A 17368-nucleotide genomic window follows, 5' to 3' on the forward strand; every position below is an offset into this window, starting at 1 on the left:
TTAATTGTTACACTAAAAATGGAATAACAATGGAGATTCTACATTTTAGCAATATCTCTTGCAAATTTGATAAATTTTCTTACATTGCTTTTAGGTTAGTTGATAAATTTAATAGTTTTTAATTACAACTTGATTTTGCTATTTGATAAGGGTGGTGTTAGCTTTAACTTGATCAAACATATAGTCTTGGTAGGTTCGACACTCTACACACCACTTTATTACTTGTTCACGATCTCGTTCACTTGCGGGTAATCAAATTATCAAGTTTTTGGCACCCTTGTCGTGGACTATTGTTTTTGACTAGTTTTAGTTAATTTTAGTTTTAATCTGAATTTTAATTTTTTTGTTTAGTTTAATATATTAGAAAAATCTTATAGTATTTCTTACTTTCTTTTTCAGGACTTTGTATGCGAAGTTCGAGAACTGGTGATCTTGGTCAATTTGACCTAGAAATCGAATGAACATTCAACTTTCGAAGAAGATAACAGCTTGAAACACACCAAAAACAAAAAGAAGAAGACATGGGAAACGAAAATCCAAATCAAACAGTCATCGGGGCTAATTTGGGAGTAGCACAACTGAATATCACTGCTGTGAATGAAAATGCAAGGTTCATGGGAGAGTATATGGTTCCACTGATAGTGGAAAGCCAGTCCAGTATCGTATATCCGGCGTTTGGTTAGGCAAACTTTCACTTGAGGACATATGTCATCAACATGTTCCAAAATGTGCTACAATTTTTTGGGAAAGCTACAGAGAATCCCAATGCTCATCTATCAAGATTTCTGGACATGTGTGCAACAATTAAGTATCCGGAGGTTTCGAGCGAATTAATTAGACTAAGGCTCTTCCCATACATATTGAGGGATTCAGCAAGGGAATGATTAGACATTTGCCCATCACAAAACATCACAACATGGAACCAATTGAGTTAGAAATTTCTTAGCAAATATTTCCCACCGAAAAGGATTGCAAAGCTAAGGGACGAGATTACTGCTTTTCAGCAAATGGACTCAGAATACTATTCAGGGGCTTGGGAACGATACAAGGGTTTACTTCACCAATGCCCACAACACGAATTGCAGAAGTGGCTTCAAGTGCAATATTTTTACATTACTTTGAACCCGATTAGTAGGGCTAATGTAGACTCTGCGTGCGATGGTTCTATCACAAAAAGAACCGCAGACCAGGTCTACCAAATCATGGAGGATTTGGCATTCACCAGTGCACTTTGGCCTACTGAAAGAACGAGTGGAAAGAAAGCTGCTGGGATCTTTGAAGTTGATTCTTTAACAACACTTTCAGCACAATTGACATCATTGGCACAAAAGGTAGATCAGACGAGTGTAGCCCAAACAGTGGGATCGAAATGTAAACATTGTGGAGGAAACCACGAGAGTGTTGATTGTAACGTAGGATCTCCTTTTGCTCAGATAGTAGAAGACGTGAACTACACTTAGAATTTTCAAAGGCAGCAACACAATCCAATTCTTAACACATATTACCTAGGTTGGAGAAATCACCCTGGTTTTCAGTGGAGCAACAATCAGGGAACTCAGATTGCGCCACAGCAAACTGCACCGCCAGGTTTTTAGCAGGCAGAAAATAAGTCTTCATTGGAAGATATTGTGACTAAGTTGGTGGAGATCTCTACTCAACATATGTAAAGAACAGACAAGACTTTACGAATTCATGGAGCTGCCATCAAGAATTTGGAAAACCAGATAGGGCAAATAGCAAAAGCACTCTTAGAAAGACAACAAGAAGCATTGCCAAGCAACACTAAGATAAATCCTATGCAGTAGGTAATGACAGTAAAAGTTGTAGAGAATGAGGAGGTTGGGGTAATTACTACACGCAGTGGGATTCAACTTCCAGAAATCACAATCAAAAGACGGGAAAAAGTAAATGAAAAAATACCTTCCATAGATGAGGAGCAAGTGGATAAATCTGAACAGCTAGATAAAGTAGTTTTATATCACGAGCTAGGAAATCTACAGGTCAAGGCAACCTTTCCTATTAAACCTTATGTACCTCCGGTCCCATTTCCGCAGAGATTACAAAAGAGGAAGTTGAAAGATCAATTTCCAAGGTTCTTGGACATCTTTAAGAAGCTTCATGTCAATATCCCATTGATTGAAGTTTTATCTCAAATACCAAACTATGCAAAATTTTTGAAGGAGATCCTATCGAAAAAGAGAAAACTTACAGATTTTGAGACCGTCAAGTTAAATGAAGAGTGTAGTGCCATCTTATAGAACAAATTACCTCCTAAACTACAAGATCTAGGGAGTCTCAAAATACCTTGCTCAATAAGAAAAGATTTGAATTTTAATTGCTTATGTGATTCAGGAGCAAGTATAAACTTAATGCCTTTCGCTGTATGCAGGAAATTAGGATTGGAAGAGCTAAATGATACATCAATCTCCCTTCAATTGGCAGACAGATCAATTAAATACCCACAAGAAGTGGTTGAGAACGTGCTCATTAAAGTGGGCAACTTCATATTTTCCATTGATTTTGTTGTCCTAGATATAGAGGAGCCATGGAATGCAGCGTTACTTATTTTGGGCAGATCCGTTCTATCAACAAGCTGAGCTATCATGGACTTTGAAAGTAGCGAATTGACATTGAGGGCAGAAGATAAGCAATAGAAGTTCAAGATCTACAACACTATCGAGAATTCATTACATGAAGAGATCAGCAAAAAGACTAAGGAAGAGTGCATGTATATTGCTACAAAGGTGCAACAAGGCTCGAGAAAAATGGAGCCTAAACATCTAGTGAGCATTGTACGAGAGAAGAATGGAGAGTTCAAGGTTTGGAGGGCAAAACGAGGATGCAAGTTCAAAAATTCTAAGGAGTGCAAAAGCTCAAAACACCTATTTAAGCCACCATTATCAATTCATCCGTACAGTCTAGCTAAATACTATAAATTAAGCACTTATTTGGAGGCAACCCAATCTTCCAACTCTTTTATTTATTTTGCTTTCTGCATCGCATAGCATATATATTTGTTTTGATTACTAGGTTGCATTAGATTTAGGCACTTTTTCATTTGTAGGGTATCACCATCCTTAATACTCCCGTTAGGCCATTGAATTTATTGTTGGTATTTTGATTGTTTGGGCAAAGTAACACATATTCTAGATTACTTGATTTTTAATGTTTGATTTGACTGCTATGTGCAGGGACATGACGTCGTAAAACACTCAAACCAATATAGACCCAAGGGGAAAACACGATGAGAAAAATTTCTTAGCTATCACACATTCAACAAAAAATTCGGGGAGTGCTTTCTTCCTTTTCTTCCCTACCCCTTTATGTGCTTACTTATACTTTATGACATTAAGGAAAATGTCGATTTTTAAGCTTAGGGGCGGAAAAAACTTTTAGTTTCTGTTTTTCGTATGTTTTGTATTTTTGTGTGTTTGTCTTAGTAAAAAAAGAAGAAGAAAATCGAAAAAATTTGAAGAATTTAAAAAAAAAAAATCTCTTTTAATTAGTTGTATGCTTGTGTGAGTTAAACAATTTAGTTAACAATAATGACTTATTTGAGATTTGGTGTTAATTTATAAACTGTGGATATGTTGCATGCTAGATTGATTGAAATTTAAACTTGCAAAACTTGATATTATACACGCACAAGAATTGAGTTTGACATGGTGATGAAATGAGATGTTTCGTGCTCTAAATAGGTTGATTTAGTTGGGCATAGATGTTTTACCTAAACCATACTAAATTAATTATCATTACACCGAATTTAGCACAGTTTGGGATGATGTTACTATTGTAGGTAGATGCAGACGTGAATGTGGATTTCTTGTATGAAAAAATTCTTTTTGTATGGATTGTCTGAGATGAACAGGATAAAATTGGGTGAAAGTCTTGAATTAGAGGTCAGTTTTCTTGAATAGATGTATGATAAGGGGCATTGCACTAATCAATGCATATATTTTAAAATTTAAAACTTCTCTTTGAAGTCTTTATGGCTCGAGCAATTAAACTTGCAAGGGTATCTTAAAATCTGTTACCCTAAAGTCGTATGACTTGGAAGTCAATGACTTGAAGCTCGCTACAGGGGTCATTTAGAAAGAAATCAAAGATAAAGTTGGCCTTGAAAGAAAAAAAATAATTATTCTCTTTGAAGCCTTTTTTACTCGGGTTACTAAGTTTGAAGGGTATCTTAAAATCTGGTGCCCTAAAGTCATCCGACTTGGCAGTCATCGGCCTAAAGCTCGCTACATGAGTCATCCAGAAAGCTTAAGGGGGAGTGCAAAAGAAAAAAAAAGAGAGAGAACAAAAAAATAATAAAAAATGCACTAAATGTCTTGTTAAGTTCTAACACTTGTTCGATGGAATTTGACTTTCGATAAAGGATAATTAGCCTAATTGAGTCTTGATGGTCGAAGCAATCAAATAATTGAAGAATCCTTATTCATTAATGTATTAACTTGCAACTAGTAACGTTCACCTGAATTGGAGAGAGTGAGGATAATAATGAAAAATTCAACCTTAGATTACAAAGTAGGAAAATAGTAAAAAAATAAGTTTGAGGGTGTGTGAATCTTACGAGAGATGAAAATGATATATTTGACCACAGAGGGTCGAGAATTGAAACAACTTGTGTATTCATGATTGATTACTTAATTCTTCATACATACGTCAATTTTGTATTGGCAAAGCGGACATTAATTTTGGTATTGCAATCTAGAAGCTGTTCATAGATTTAATATTATAATTTCATATCCCAAGATAAAAAGCTAGATTATCTTACCAAATATTTTGCATGTTTGTGTATTTGTTAAGTTAAGTTATAATTTTGTTTGAGGACAAACAAATGTTCAAGTTTGGGGGTGTTTAATAAGTGTATTTTATACACTTATGTAAACCTAAAAATATAGGCTTTTAATATTTCTTTAAAGTAATTATAGTCTAATTTATTGTATATTTCATTTATTAGATAAAACTCGATGGCTGGAAGTTAAATTAAAAGAAAGAAGCAAAAAACGACGAAAAATGACAAAATACAAAGTCGAGAACCAAATTGCAAATATCCAATGGTTGGACTGGACCATAAGAGATATTTTAAAAATTGATAGGAGTCAATTGGATGCAATTAGAAGTCAAAAAGGAATGGAATATCGTCAGAATATTACCATAAATCGACTTTCAATTACATGATATATCTTCCAGATTTTTAGTCAAGGATTGCGACCAATTTTTGGCATAGTAAACGTCCGAATTAGAAAATTTCTATCTCTAGGCTTTTCAACGCATTTGAATCAACTCAATCGGATATTAGGAAACGATGTTATGATCAAAATACCGATTACTGTGCAGAGACAAAAAATCGCGCGTGAGTGTAACTTTCCTTATTCGATTGGAACTCTTTTGAAAACTAATTTGGGCTTGATTTTTCACCAATTTTCAACCCCTACAGATACAAAACAAGAGAATACATGAATGGGGCTCTCATACATATCTCATATACATAATGTACTCTAATATTCATCAATTAGCATCATCAAATGAGGAGAATTCATTGTTTTTGTAAGAGAATTGAAGGGGACTTGCAAAAATTCAATCAAGTAAAGATTCAAACTTGGTATTGGACAAAGAAGCGAAAGCGCAAGTGGAGATTCATTAAAAAACAATTGAAAAAATTCAAGATTTTAAGATTTATCTTCATGTTCTCAATTTATTAAAAATCCGAGTTATGTCTTTCTGCTTATATATGATTTCTTATAATTTCAATATGTTAGACTAGTTTTATACATTGTTAGGATGAGATGAACCCTTATTATGATATTTTTAGCTTTTAATTAATTATTTTGACTTTAGTTTGATTTTATTTGTGGATATTTATTATGGTTTTTCTCGTTCTTTTTAATTGTTTGATCACCAATTGAATTGTTAGTGGATTTTATTATTATCAAGAGAGACAATAGGATTTTAGCACAATATAATAAACATTGTAAGGTTCGATAGAGGATAAAGATATACGTATATACTTTATATGGTTTCAATAGGTGTTCTAGTACTTATTAATACATTTTTTATGTTTGCATCTTTCATCGAGAGATAGGAGGATCACATGAGGGGAATAGATTTGATCGTTATCGAGAGAGACGTTCAATTAAATTAGGAACATTGACCAACATGAATGATTTCAAATTATCAATTTAATTGTTACACTAAAAATGGAATAACAACGGGGATTCTACATCTTAGCAATATCTCTTGCAAATTTGATAAATTTTCTTACATTGCTTTTAGATTAGTTGATAAATTTAATAGTTTTTAATTACAACTCGATTTTGCTATTCGATAAGGGTAGTGTTAGCTTTAACTTGATCAAACATATAGTTCTCGTGGGTTCGACACTCTACACACTACTTTATTACTTGTTCACGACCCCGTTCACTTACGGGTAATCAAATGATCAGAAAACTTGAGCCCAGGTCCCAGAAATGTGTTTTCATGGGATATCCTAAAAGAGTGAAGGGGTACAGGCTTTGGGCGAGAGAAATTGGGGGTTTTAAGATGATAACAGTAGGAATGTGACCTTCAATGAAAATGAGACGCCTTACTTAAGTAAAGAGGCCTCTAGAAAGGTGTCTAAGGGCCCAGGAAGATGAAAATATTAGGCTGCAGGTGGAACTTGAACTTTCACCTGATCATGTTGTTGAAAATCAAGATGAAAATGAAATTGTGGAAGAATCAGGAGATGAAACTGTTCAAGTGCCTACTGATGAATTAGTGAACCTCTTAAGTAATTATCAGTTAGTTAGAGATAGGGTTAGAAGAGAAATAAGAGAGCCTATTAAGATGCAATGCTATATGTCTCATGCTATGTTGTCTTATCAGGAATTAACCTTTAAGGACCCTAATTCCTATGAAGAGGCCATTAGTTGTTAGTTTTCCAAGGAATGTCAGCTTGTTATGGAGGAAGAAATAAGGTCTTTAGTGAAAAATAAGACCTGGAGCTTAGTCCTAAACTTGAAGATAAATCTATAGTTGATTGTAAGTGGTTTTATGCGGTAAAATAAAGCAATTCCCCAAATCAGCCCCTTAGATTTAAGGTCAAATTAGTAGCTAAGGGGTTTATCCAAAAACCTGGCATAGATTACAATGAAATCTTTTCTCCCGTTGTAAAATATACTACTATTAGAGTTATGCTTGCATTAGTTGCACAATATGATTATGAATTAGAGCAAATGGATGTTAAAATTGCGTTCTTGCATGGTGACCTTGATGAAGCCATACATATGAGACAGCCACAAAATTTTATTGATAACAGAAAATCTAATCATGTATGCCTGTTAAATAGATCTCTTTATGGCCTAAAACAATCTCCTAGGCAATGGTACAAACATTTTGATAACATTGTGTCTTCAGTTGACTTTGTGAGAAGTTCTTTTGACCATTGTTTGTATTTTAAAAAGAATAACAGCAACTATGTGAGTGTTTATTTGCTTTATATGTGGATAATATGTTACTAATTAGCCAGAAAATAAGTGATATAAATGAGATTAAAAAGATGCTAAGTACTGAATTTGAAATGAAGGATCTAGGGCATGCTAAAAGGATTTTAGGGATGGATATAAAAAGGAATAGGTCACATCAGTTATTAGTTTTGTCACAAACTGATTATGTGAAAAATGTGTTATCCAAGTTTGCTATGCATGATTCTAAATCTGTGACATTACCCCTTGCATGTCATTTTAAGTTGAGTAAAGATCAATGCCCACATAATGAACCTGACATTAAATATATGGAAAAAGTGCCATATTCAAATGCTGTTGGATCTGTAATGTACACCATGGTTTGTACATGACCCGATGTTGCACATGCCATAAGTACCTTAAGTAGATTTATGTCCAACCCTGTCCCGAACATTGGAATGCAATGAAATGGTTATTAAGGTACTTAAAAGGCTCAGCAGACTTAGGCTTACGTTTTATACCTAATAAGGAGGGAGTTAGATTAAAGGGATATGTAGATTCTGATTACGTCGGTGTTAGAGATAACATGAAGTAGACAACAGCCTATATGTTTACTTTATGTGACACTTGTATTAGTTGGAAGTCTCAATTGCAATCAATTGTAGCATTATCTACTACCGAGGCTGAATATGTAGTTGCAACCGAGGCCATTAAAGAGGCCTTGTGGCTGAAAGGTCTCCTAAATGAGGTAAATGAATCTGTTGATCTTGTTGTTCTATACTCGGATAGTCAAAGTGCCATACATTTATGTAAAAATTCAGTTTTTCATTAAAGAACTAAATACATAGATGTAAGATTACATTTCATAACAGATGTTGTACAAAAAGAATCTATTTTGCTTGAGAAAATCCCTACTCGGTTTAATCCCGCTGATATGGGTACTAAGATACTTCATCTAAATAAGTTTAAGTTATGTTTGCAACTTATAAGAATTGATACTGGGTAAATTTTGTGCTGATGCAGGTGTATTTTACTTGGTGCCAATGATCTTGGGGAAGTTATACCAATTGCTTGAGAAGGCTATTGTTATAATTTCGTTTTTTTCTTTGTGTGTCTTTTAGTCATTGGTGTTAAGGGGGAGATTTGTTGAGCTGTAATGCCATAATTAATTGGTGGTCCAGCCCACTTTGGGCTATGATGATAAATGGTTGGAAATTCAGATACTACAGGCCCTTGCCCAATAACGCATTGAGTTAGACTCCTTATAACCTGGCCCAAAACTTTGGTAATACACGTGTGTCGCTCTAGTCCATTAGATTTCCTAACCCTATGATCTACGGTGATGACCTTGCCTATATATATATATTCTTGGTCTGAGACATTGGCCCTAATTTTTTCTCTTATTCTCTCGCCTCTTTGTGTGCTTCTTTGAGAAGCTTCTGGGTCTCTCTCATTCGAGTGACTATGTGTCTCCCTTTTCATCTTCTTCGTGAAATTTGTTCTTTGGCCATAAAACTTCTGATTTTCTGGCAGATTTTTGTGAGTGAGAAATCTTGGCGATCCTTCGTTTTCGAACTAGAAAGGGTTTTCTATTGGATTGGGAGTTTTTGGGACTGTTGAAGTGACAGGCTCTGTATTCCTTAGTTTAGGGCTGATTCTTGTGAGATTCAACCTTTGTATAGACGGGTACAAGGAGTAATCTGAGCCCAATTGATGAGAACTCGATGCTTTTGTGTGAAATCTTGGTTTTGCAATTTTGAATTGAACTTGAATCATTATTGTAACAATAAAATTAGTCAAACGAATTCAAAAATAACTTTTTAATTTCAAAAACTTCTTTTGAATTTTTCACGGACTCTCAAGCCTCAATCTATTATTAAACTTACTCTCATTCCTCAACCCACGGACTCCTACAAGTGGAAACAACATTCATTCCGTTTGTTAATGACAAAAAGAAAATAATGTGGCATCTTCTACCAACTTCTGTAGATCGGAACCAACGTCGGAATTTTGGAAATGTAGTGAGAAAATTTCAAATCTTTATTTTTATCTTTTTGGGTAATAACATAACATGAATGACAATGCATTACTAGATGAAGTCAGTGTATTGAGGAGGAATAAGAAATTAATAAATGATTAAGTCGTGCATAGCATGCTGAAAAAAGGAGAACTAATAAAGTTTTGGGAACAGCCAAAAAAAAAAAAGAAAAAAGAAAATGATATGTTTAGAAGAAATCTTGGTTTGGATTAAAATCTGTGGGACTTCTCCTCTCTTTCATGAATTGTATAGAATAACCCGTGGAAAGAAAGTCCCGAAAACCAGGACGATGTGAGGCCATCCAAAAGAATGGATGAGTTCACTTAAGGATGACAAACGGACCGCTCGGGTCATTAAAGCTTGGCTCATGGGTGGCTCGAGCTCGTCATATAAACTGAGCAAGAGTCGAATCCAAAAAGTCAAGCAAGGCTCAGCTAGTTGAGCTTCTGGGTACACCAAAAGTTAGCTTGTGAGCTCATAAAAAATGTGAAGAAAAATTTGAAAAAAAAAGGAAAAAAAAGGACAAGCTCGTGGGCAGCTCGTTCCTCGAGCACGAGTCAAGCTCATATGTTTAAGGGTCGTGCCTTGCCATCTCTATTGGTCTACTGAGTTTTAGATCGTTTTGAATGAAGTATCCGTATCAATTTGAACAAGTTTACCAAGAGGGAATTGCGAGACGTTACTAAGCAAAATCTAATTTTAATCCCCACTTAAACCACTATGCCCCGTTTGGCCCCATTTAACTTAAAAGAAAAACTGTTCAATTTGGTTCGAAAGTTTTACCCAACCCTAATGATACATGATTAATTCCCAAAATTCTTAAACAACTATCAATTGATTATTGCACAACAAATCTTGAATTCTTTTTCTCTGCCGCTGTTGCCGTCCCCACTTAAACCACTATGCCCCGTTTGGCCCCATCTTTCAAATTAAATATGGGTTGAATAATATTTTTTTGATAAATGAACAGTCAAAAAAAAATTGACACGTAACATTATTTTATGAAAAATTCTGTGATTAAAAACAGGAAAGAAAAAAATAAAATTTAATTTTATGGGGGTAGACGGGGAATTACTCTCAAGGGTCTACCGATCCATACTTACTATAATTGAGCTAAAGAGTTAACTACTTTATTGGGCTTCAAGGTTGTCAAAAGGCTTTCCTTTAGCTCCTTCATGACTAAACTAATATAAAAGGGCAGGGAGCGCTAACGAGCAAGAAACCGGATGCACTAACGTGCCTGAGTTTTAACCACAAAAAAATGTTGAGAAAAACATGAAAATCTATAGGGGTTTTAACTCTTGCAGCAAATAACGTACTACTGAGTTTTAACCACAAAAATTTGCACATATCGCTTCAAATATTATGACAAATAGAAATACCTTTGTTTTTAACATTAGAAATCACACCATCATGTTAACATTCAGAAACAATTTATTTTTAATAAAAATATTTATTACCAAATAGTAGTACAAACATGAAAAAGCACACGCATTCCGCCTGTCCATGAAAAACAGAGGCATGCCTTATTACACAACATTAACATAAAACATCAGACATCTAGACTTTAGTGGTGACCAGGCATTTTCTCCTTAATCTTTCCCATCACCCCCTTTTTTTCCTGATGCTGTCCTCCTTCACTATATCCGTACCCTGTAGTCGTTGAAGTGTCGTAAGTTCCTTCATCCTTGTGACCGCCGGGCAACCTCTCCTTTATCTTTTCTTTCAGCCCCTTCTTTCTCCTCCCTCCCATCCCATCATCCTCCGAAGACTGCACATAAATAAGAGGTAAACAATTCATCAGATAATATTTGATATCTCGTAACTGTATTCTGAATTTGTAGAGAACCTGCAGATATATATGACAAATTTGTTTAAAGGGTTTTTACCGAGCTGCTGGAGCTTCCAGAGCGCCGGTGTTGCCCAGTTAGGCCTGCTCCGGTAGTGCCCGGAACATTTCCACCATGAGTTCCATACGCCCCGGTTGTGCCGGTGGTTCCATAGCCAGCACCTCCATCTCCATGAGCTCCTGTGGTTCCATAGCCAGTAGTTCCATGTGCGCCAGTAGTGCCGTACTCCCCCATTGTACCCCCAGTATGGTGAACAGGGTTGCCGTATTCATCAGTCTGGCGGATAGGATTGCCGTATTCATCAGTCTGGCGGATAGGATTGCCATATTCATCTGTCTGACGAATTTCTCTGCCGTATTCGTCCTTGTACTGGGCCATTTCTTTTTCTTAATTTGCAACTCTAAAATCAAACACAACACTGTCGACTATTTTCAATAGCAACTCAACTAGCTCTTCTAACTTATGATTTTGTGCAGTATGCGACGGATCAGATTTGAGTTTATATAGAAGAGAAAAGGTTGTTGACTCAAATGGCAATGGCAGGAGAGGCTTACAAGTGTTGCATGAAGTAATTCAACCGACACGTTAGGGCAAATTGTAATTTAGCGTGGCAAAGTCCTATAACGACGTGTGTTTCTGTCGGCAATATGGATAAGATAAACAAATTGAAGGTTTAAAAATCATAATTTTAGTAATTTTTTTAGTTGAGTCAAATATGAGCTTTTTAATGTGTGGATGAAAATTTAAGATTACTGTGACATGTCGACTAGTATCATTGTTTGTATTCGACGTCTCTCCTTCGTCGGTTGAATCATCAACGTCAACAATTTTACCTTTTATATGCGATATGGATGGATTGATTCAACGTCAACAATTTTATCTTTTATTATGCGATATGGATGAAACTGAGTTTATAAGGTTAAATCCTTGACTTTAGCTTTGTTGCTGTTGTGCTGCTTTCACGAAAATTAATTTTGACTGTATTGAAGAAAAATCAACTTCAGGAAAAACCAGCTAGGTGTTTGATATACATTCGTTTCATAATTGAGGTAAGCAAGTCTCAACATCGTTTTGTAAACTAAAAAAACTTTATTACTATGCATGTATATAGTGTATTAAATCCTGTTTGGTACCGATTAAAATTTAAATTTTAATCTAAGTTAAAGTCAACAATTAATTTTAACCATATATTTTTTGGGTTCGACAACTTTTTAACATTATATTTCATCAACTTTTATCAAAATCTACTAAAAATCTAATTTTAATACCCAACAACCAAGGCTAAGTAAGGGAAGTCGCTCAACTTTTGATCTTTTCAAAAACGAATCAATAGCTCCCTTTTTAGGTTAAAAAAAAATAAAAATAGTAAGATTCTTAATTTTTGCTTATTATAATACTTATGTTCATAACAAATTTTTATGTCATTTTTATTGTCAAACTATTCATTAGTTAACACATTTTATATTTGATAACTTTTTATGTTCCAAAGTCCATTGAAATGTCATAAAATAACTTAAATTCCCATCATATTTTTAAAAAAATAAATAAATGAAAAGTGCGAATAAATATTTTTCCCTCATTTCAAAGCATGAAAATAAAATATCTGTATATAAATCATTATCAAAGAGGTGACGTACTAATTAATGAAAGTTGAAGATAAAAAATCAACGAAAAATGTTAAGAAAATAATTATTACATTGAGTAAAGATTAAAAAGTTTTACTACAATTAAAATGTGCTGTATCAATTAAAAATTGTGATGACAATATAGCCACCCTTTCAAAAATTGTCAAATTCTTGACTTTCGGTCAATTAATGATTTTTTGGACGAAAATCGTCCAAAAGTCCTACGGCATATTTTTGAAAGATGAGAATACATTTGCTATTATTTAAAGGTTTGAAACTGCACTACAATTTTTATTTATTATTATTATTATTTTTTGGGGAAGATTGATAACGTCCGCTGCAAATTTCCCAAAAAATAATGATAGTTGTCTCTTGCTAAGTTAAACCAGACATCTACACTAGCAATCTAGAATTACAAATAATCTTAATTTACCAATAATTCATGTATTAGATAAATTACATTACGAACATGCTATAAAAAGTTCAAATCTCACCAGAAAGGGAACAAGTTAAACAAAGAATTTGAAAAAAATATGTAAAATGCTGTAATTTCAACACTCATAATTTATCTAAACCTTTAAAATATACACACTGTGTGTGTTAGTACACATATTTGGGCTTCTAAGCTTGATTATTTATTTTTAATCGAGTGCATATGTACCTACGTTAGGGTAAATTATGTTAGTTGTGGGAAAATTTCCAACTTGAGTACAGTTGATCGATGTGAAGAAAGGATCCTGGTACAAATAAGAGGGAACTCGAGATGTTCCAAACCAAGTTTTAACATATATCAAAAGATTGTGCCTCGCAATCGCAAGTGAAACTGGCTACAATTGCAAGGTTAACATATTCCTCACAACAAGACAAACGGGAATTTAGGATGCGTTTGATTACAAGCATGAAATTTATATGCAAAGAACTAGGCAATTGAATTACCTATAACTTATCTGCATAGAAATTGTCGATTAAATGTGTTTAATTGATTTAATTTTCAACTTAGAAAATATTTTACTTGTCGATTTTTTATTGTGGGTAAATGAGAGAGGGTGGATAAATGAAAAAGAGAGCGAGTGAGTGAATTCCATAGAAAATATAATCTCACTCCCCTTAAAGAAAATATTTTCCTTAATTTTAAAGAAAATATGATCACGTGACCAAAAGTAGAAAAATACTTTCCAGGGAAGAAATGTAAAATCAAACAATATAAAAATAGGAATTTTGGTGAAAAAAACATATTTTCCATGAAAAACATTAACAATCAAATACAACCTTAATTCTATCTAGGAGAGATCATTAAATTTGGTCATCGCTTGATACAAACTCAAATTCAAATTTTAATTCAAATCAAAGCCAGCAATTAATTTTAATAACACATTTTACTGACATTTCATCAACTTTTATCAAAAATCTATTAAAATCTGATTCTAATTACAAAAACGAAAACTTAATTCTATCTAGGAGAGATAATTAAGTCCATGTTTGGTGGGATTAAAATTAAATTTTTAGTAGATTTTGATTGAAGTTTTTGAAATGTGTAATTGAACGTTTGTGGAACCTGTTGGAATAATTAATAATTCCATATGTGGGCTTCACATTCGATTGCAAAATTTTACGGGTTAGATATATGGCTTATAATGATATTTGTGTTTGGGCCAAATTTATTAAGTGATCAATTAGGTCTTTTACACCTTACGAGTTGTAATTAATTTTATGTGGTAGTTTAAAGTATGTGGGCCGGAAATAAACCCTAATTAGAATTCTAGTCGTAATGGGACGGCTCAAATTATTTCCTATATATAAAGGCTATGTCCCCTCTCCTCTTCATATATGTTTCATTAGCTTGCTCCATTGATAACTAATATTTTTGTGAGGAGCAAGGAGGGGAAGATCTTGGCTACTATTACAACTATAATTCATATCAACAATGACTTCCACATGTATGAATTCGATTTATCAATTTATTATTTTGTGATTCTTGATTCTTAAATGATTATAAATAAATATTAACAATTGGTATCAGAGCCTTCATATTAAGATCAGAATCCCTAATGAAAATAATATTGTCACTTTTTTTTTGTGTTTTTTAAATTGAAAAAACTGAAAGAACTCGAAAGCGAATTTATAGAGACTGCGATTTGCTTAAAATCAACTTTTATACATGGCGAAATATCTAGGGCTGGACAAAACTCCCGAACCGAACCGATCGAATCGAACCCGAACCGAACCCGACGGTTCTTCTCAAGTTAAATACCCGAACGGGTATTTGAATCAAGAACCGACGGGTATGGTTCGGTTCTCGGTTCTAGGCCAAGACCCGAAGAACCGAATAAAAACCGAATCTCCGTAATTTTTTAAATTAATTTATTTTAAATAAGTAAAATTATTTTATTTTTTCTAAATAAATTTATTAACTAGTTAATTTAGTTCAAACCACAAAATATGATTTCCTATTTCTAATATTCAGTTCAAAATCGACTTAATCAAATTGACCTCAATTTTATCCAAATCTGTTTTTCTACTGTAGTGTCATTTCTACCGGAGAAAATCGAATTAAAGCTCTACAACATCTCTCTTAATTATTTTGCGCTCGCTATCTTTCTTTTTCTGTAATTTTAATAATCAAATTTATGAAGAATTCAGCAAAGAGAGACGTGAAACACATAAAATTGAACTACGTTATTTTGTAAAAGCTAATATTAAATATATCATTAATTAAATTAACGTAACTTTGTATATATTAAAAAAATTAATTATAATACGGAACTGAATGGAACCGAACCGGACCGAACCGAACCGAACCGAATGGAACCGAACCCGAACGGTTCTGCAATTAAATTTGGACCCGACGGTTCCACTTACTAAATACCCGAAAATTTCGGGTTGGTTCGGTTCTCGTTAGAACCGAACCGAATCGGACCATGTCCAGCCCTAGAAATATCCACCTCCTCAAATTGTTAATGGCAAATAATTTAATGCAGACAGAAAGAGAGCAAACAAAAGTTCCCTTTTTTCGAGAACCGAACCGAACCGGACCATGTCCAGCCCTAGAAATATCCACCTCCTCAAATTGTTAATGGCAAATAATTTAATGCAGACAGAAAGAGAGCAAACAAAAGTTCCCTTTTTTCTTCTCCACTTGTTTTCTCTCATTCAGGCACAAAAAAAAATAATACGAGTTCTTTCAGTTTCAATCTATCCCTACCATTTGAGATATGGAGCTGGGGTTAAGCTTAGGAGATTCATCAAAAGATTCAAAACCATTTAAATTCTCGACAAAGAATAGTAATTCAGAGCATCACGGTACTATATTTGGCCGTGTGTATTATATTTGGGGACGGGGGCTCCTGTAGTAAATAGCTTATTTCCAAGCCCCTGTTTGCAATTACAGATTGAGGGTTAGGTTTTATAAATTAAATATTGAACGACCTGATTTTAATTTTTTATTTGGGTTAAAATGTAATTTTCAATAAGGGGTTCTTAATTTGAACTTTTAAAGTTTTGACCCTAAAATTTTAATTTTTAACCCGGTTAAAAATTTTATTTAATAATTGACTCGATTGAAATATATTAAATAATAATAATAATAATAATTTAATTGACGACTTTTGTATTATTTCATTCAAATGATTATGTATTTAAATATTGCCATTATTTGTGCGTTTAAATCTCAATTTTTATATATATTGAAATATTGAATTTTGTTGCCCGTTTTGTTTCCAAATCACATATAAATTTTGCCGTTTATCGATTAATGATTATGACTTGTTCCATGATTATTATTTTGTGATTAAATTTTTCTATGGGCCTTGCGACGATTCTTGTTTTCCCACTAAGAGAAATATTTTGAAATAAAAATAGGTGGTAGCTGCCAAAGTGGCACACTCATTATTATTTATTCGATTTTCTCTACAATAAAAATACATATATTTTTGCCCAACAACTTTTGATTTATTGCATATAATATCTTGTCCAAAGGTGTTATTATATGTAATATTTTTGGAAAATGGCATGAGAAAGTTAACGAGCTTATTTTGGTTTAGAAATTTCCTTCTGCAAAAAGGTGTTGGTGTTTCGAAAACCAGTGTAATTTTGTTAACTGGCTACATGACGTGTTTTAAGAGTACCTTATAGCATGTTGTATTGTCGACCCAAAGGTGACTTTATGATGATGCACTTAGGCTCTTACCGTAATAAAATTCATATGTTTCGATTTAAATTACGGATTATTTAATTAATAACTCATATTAATTAGTTGGATATTTCATCATTCATTTGATTGCATGCATTAAGCTTGGATGATATTAAGAGTGATATTTTATGTTTCCACAGTTTATAATGCCTCATCTCTTTCGAATCAATTGTCTGCTATTGAAACTTTGACTGGGAATAACTATGTGAGATGGAAAC

At 33.6% G+C, this 17368-nt stretch overlaps 2 protein-coding genes across 2 annotated transcripts; one reads left to right on the forward strand and one right to left on the reverse strand.

Moving 5' to 3' along the window:
• The first annotated feature begins 1808 nt into the window (after positions 1-1808).
• On the forward strand, positions 1809-2597 carry LOC111400570. Its single transcript, XM_023027979.1, has 2 exons — positions 1809-2244; positions 2353-2597. The coding sequence occupies exons 1-2, from the start codon at positions 1809-1811 to the stop codon at positions 2595-2597; spliced, it is 681 nt and encodes a 226-aa protein (XP_022883747.1).
• An 8252-nt stretch (positions 2598-10849) lies between these two features.
• LOC111401947 (dehydrin DHN1-like) lies at positions 10850-11854 on the reverse strand. Its single transcript, XM_023029935.1, has 2 exons — positions 11376-11854; positions 10850-11257 (listed from the first exon to the last, which is right to left on the reverse strand). Exons 1-2 carry the CDS (start codon positions 11712-11714, stop codon positions 11054-11056), a joined length of 543 nt encoding a protein of 180 aa, XP_022885703.1. The 5' UTR covers positions 11715-11854; the 3' UTR covers positions 10850-11053.
• Positions 11855-17368: the final 5514 nt, after the last annotated feature.

Source organism: Olea europaea, chromosome 10, assembly GCF_002742605.1.
Source record: "Olea europaea var. sylvestris chromosome 10, O_europaea_v1, whole genome shotgun sequence".
Taxonomy (NCBI): domain Eukaryota; kingdom Viridiplantae; phylum Streptophyta; class Magnoliopsida; order Lamiales; family Oleaceae; genus Olea; species Olea europaea.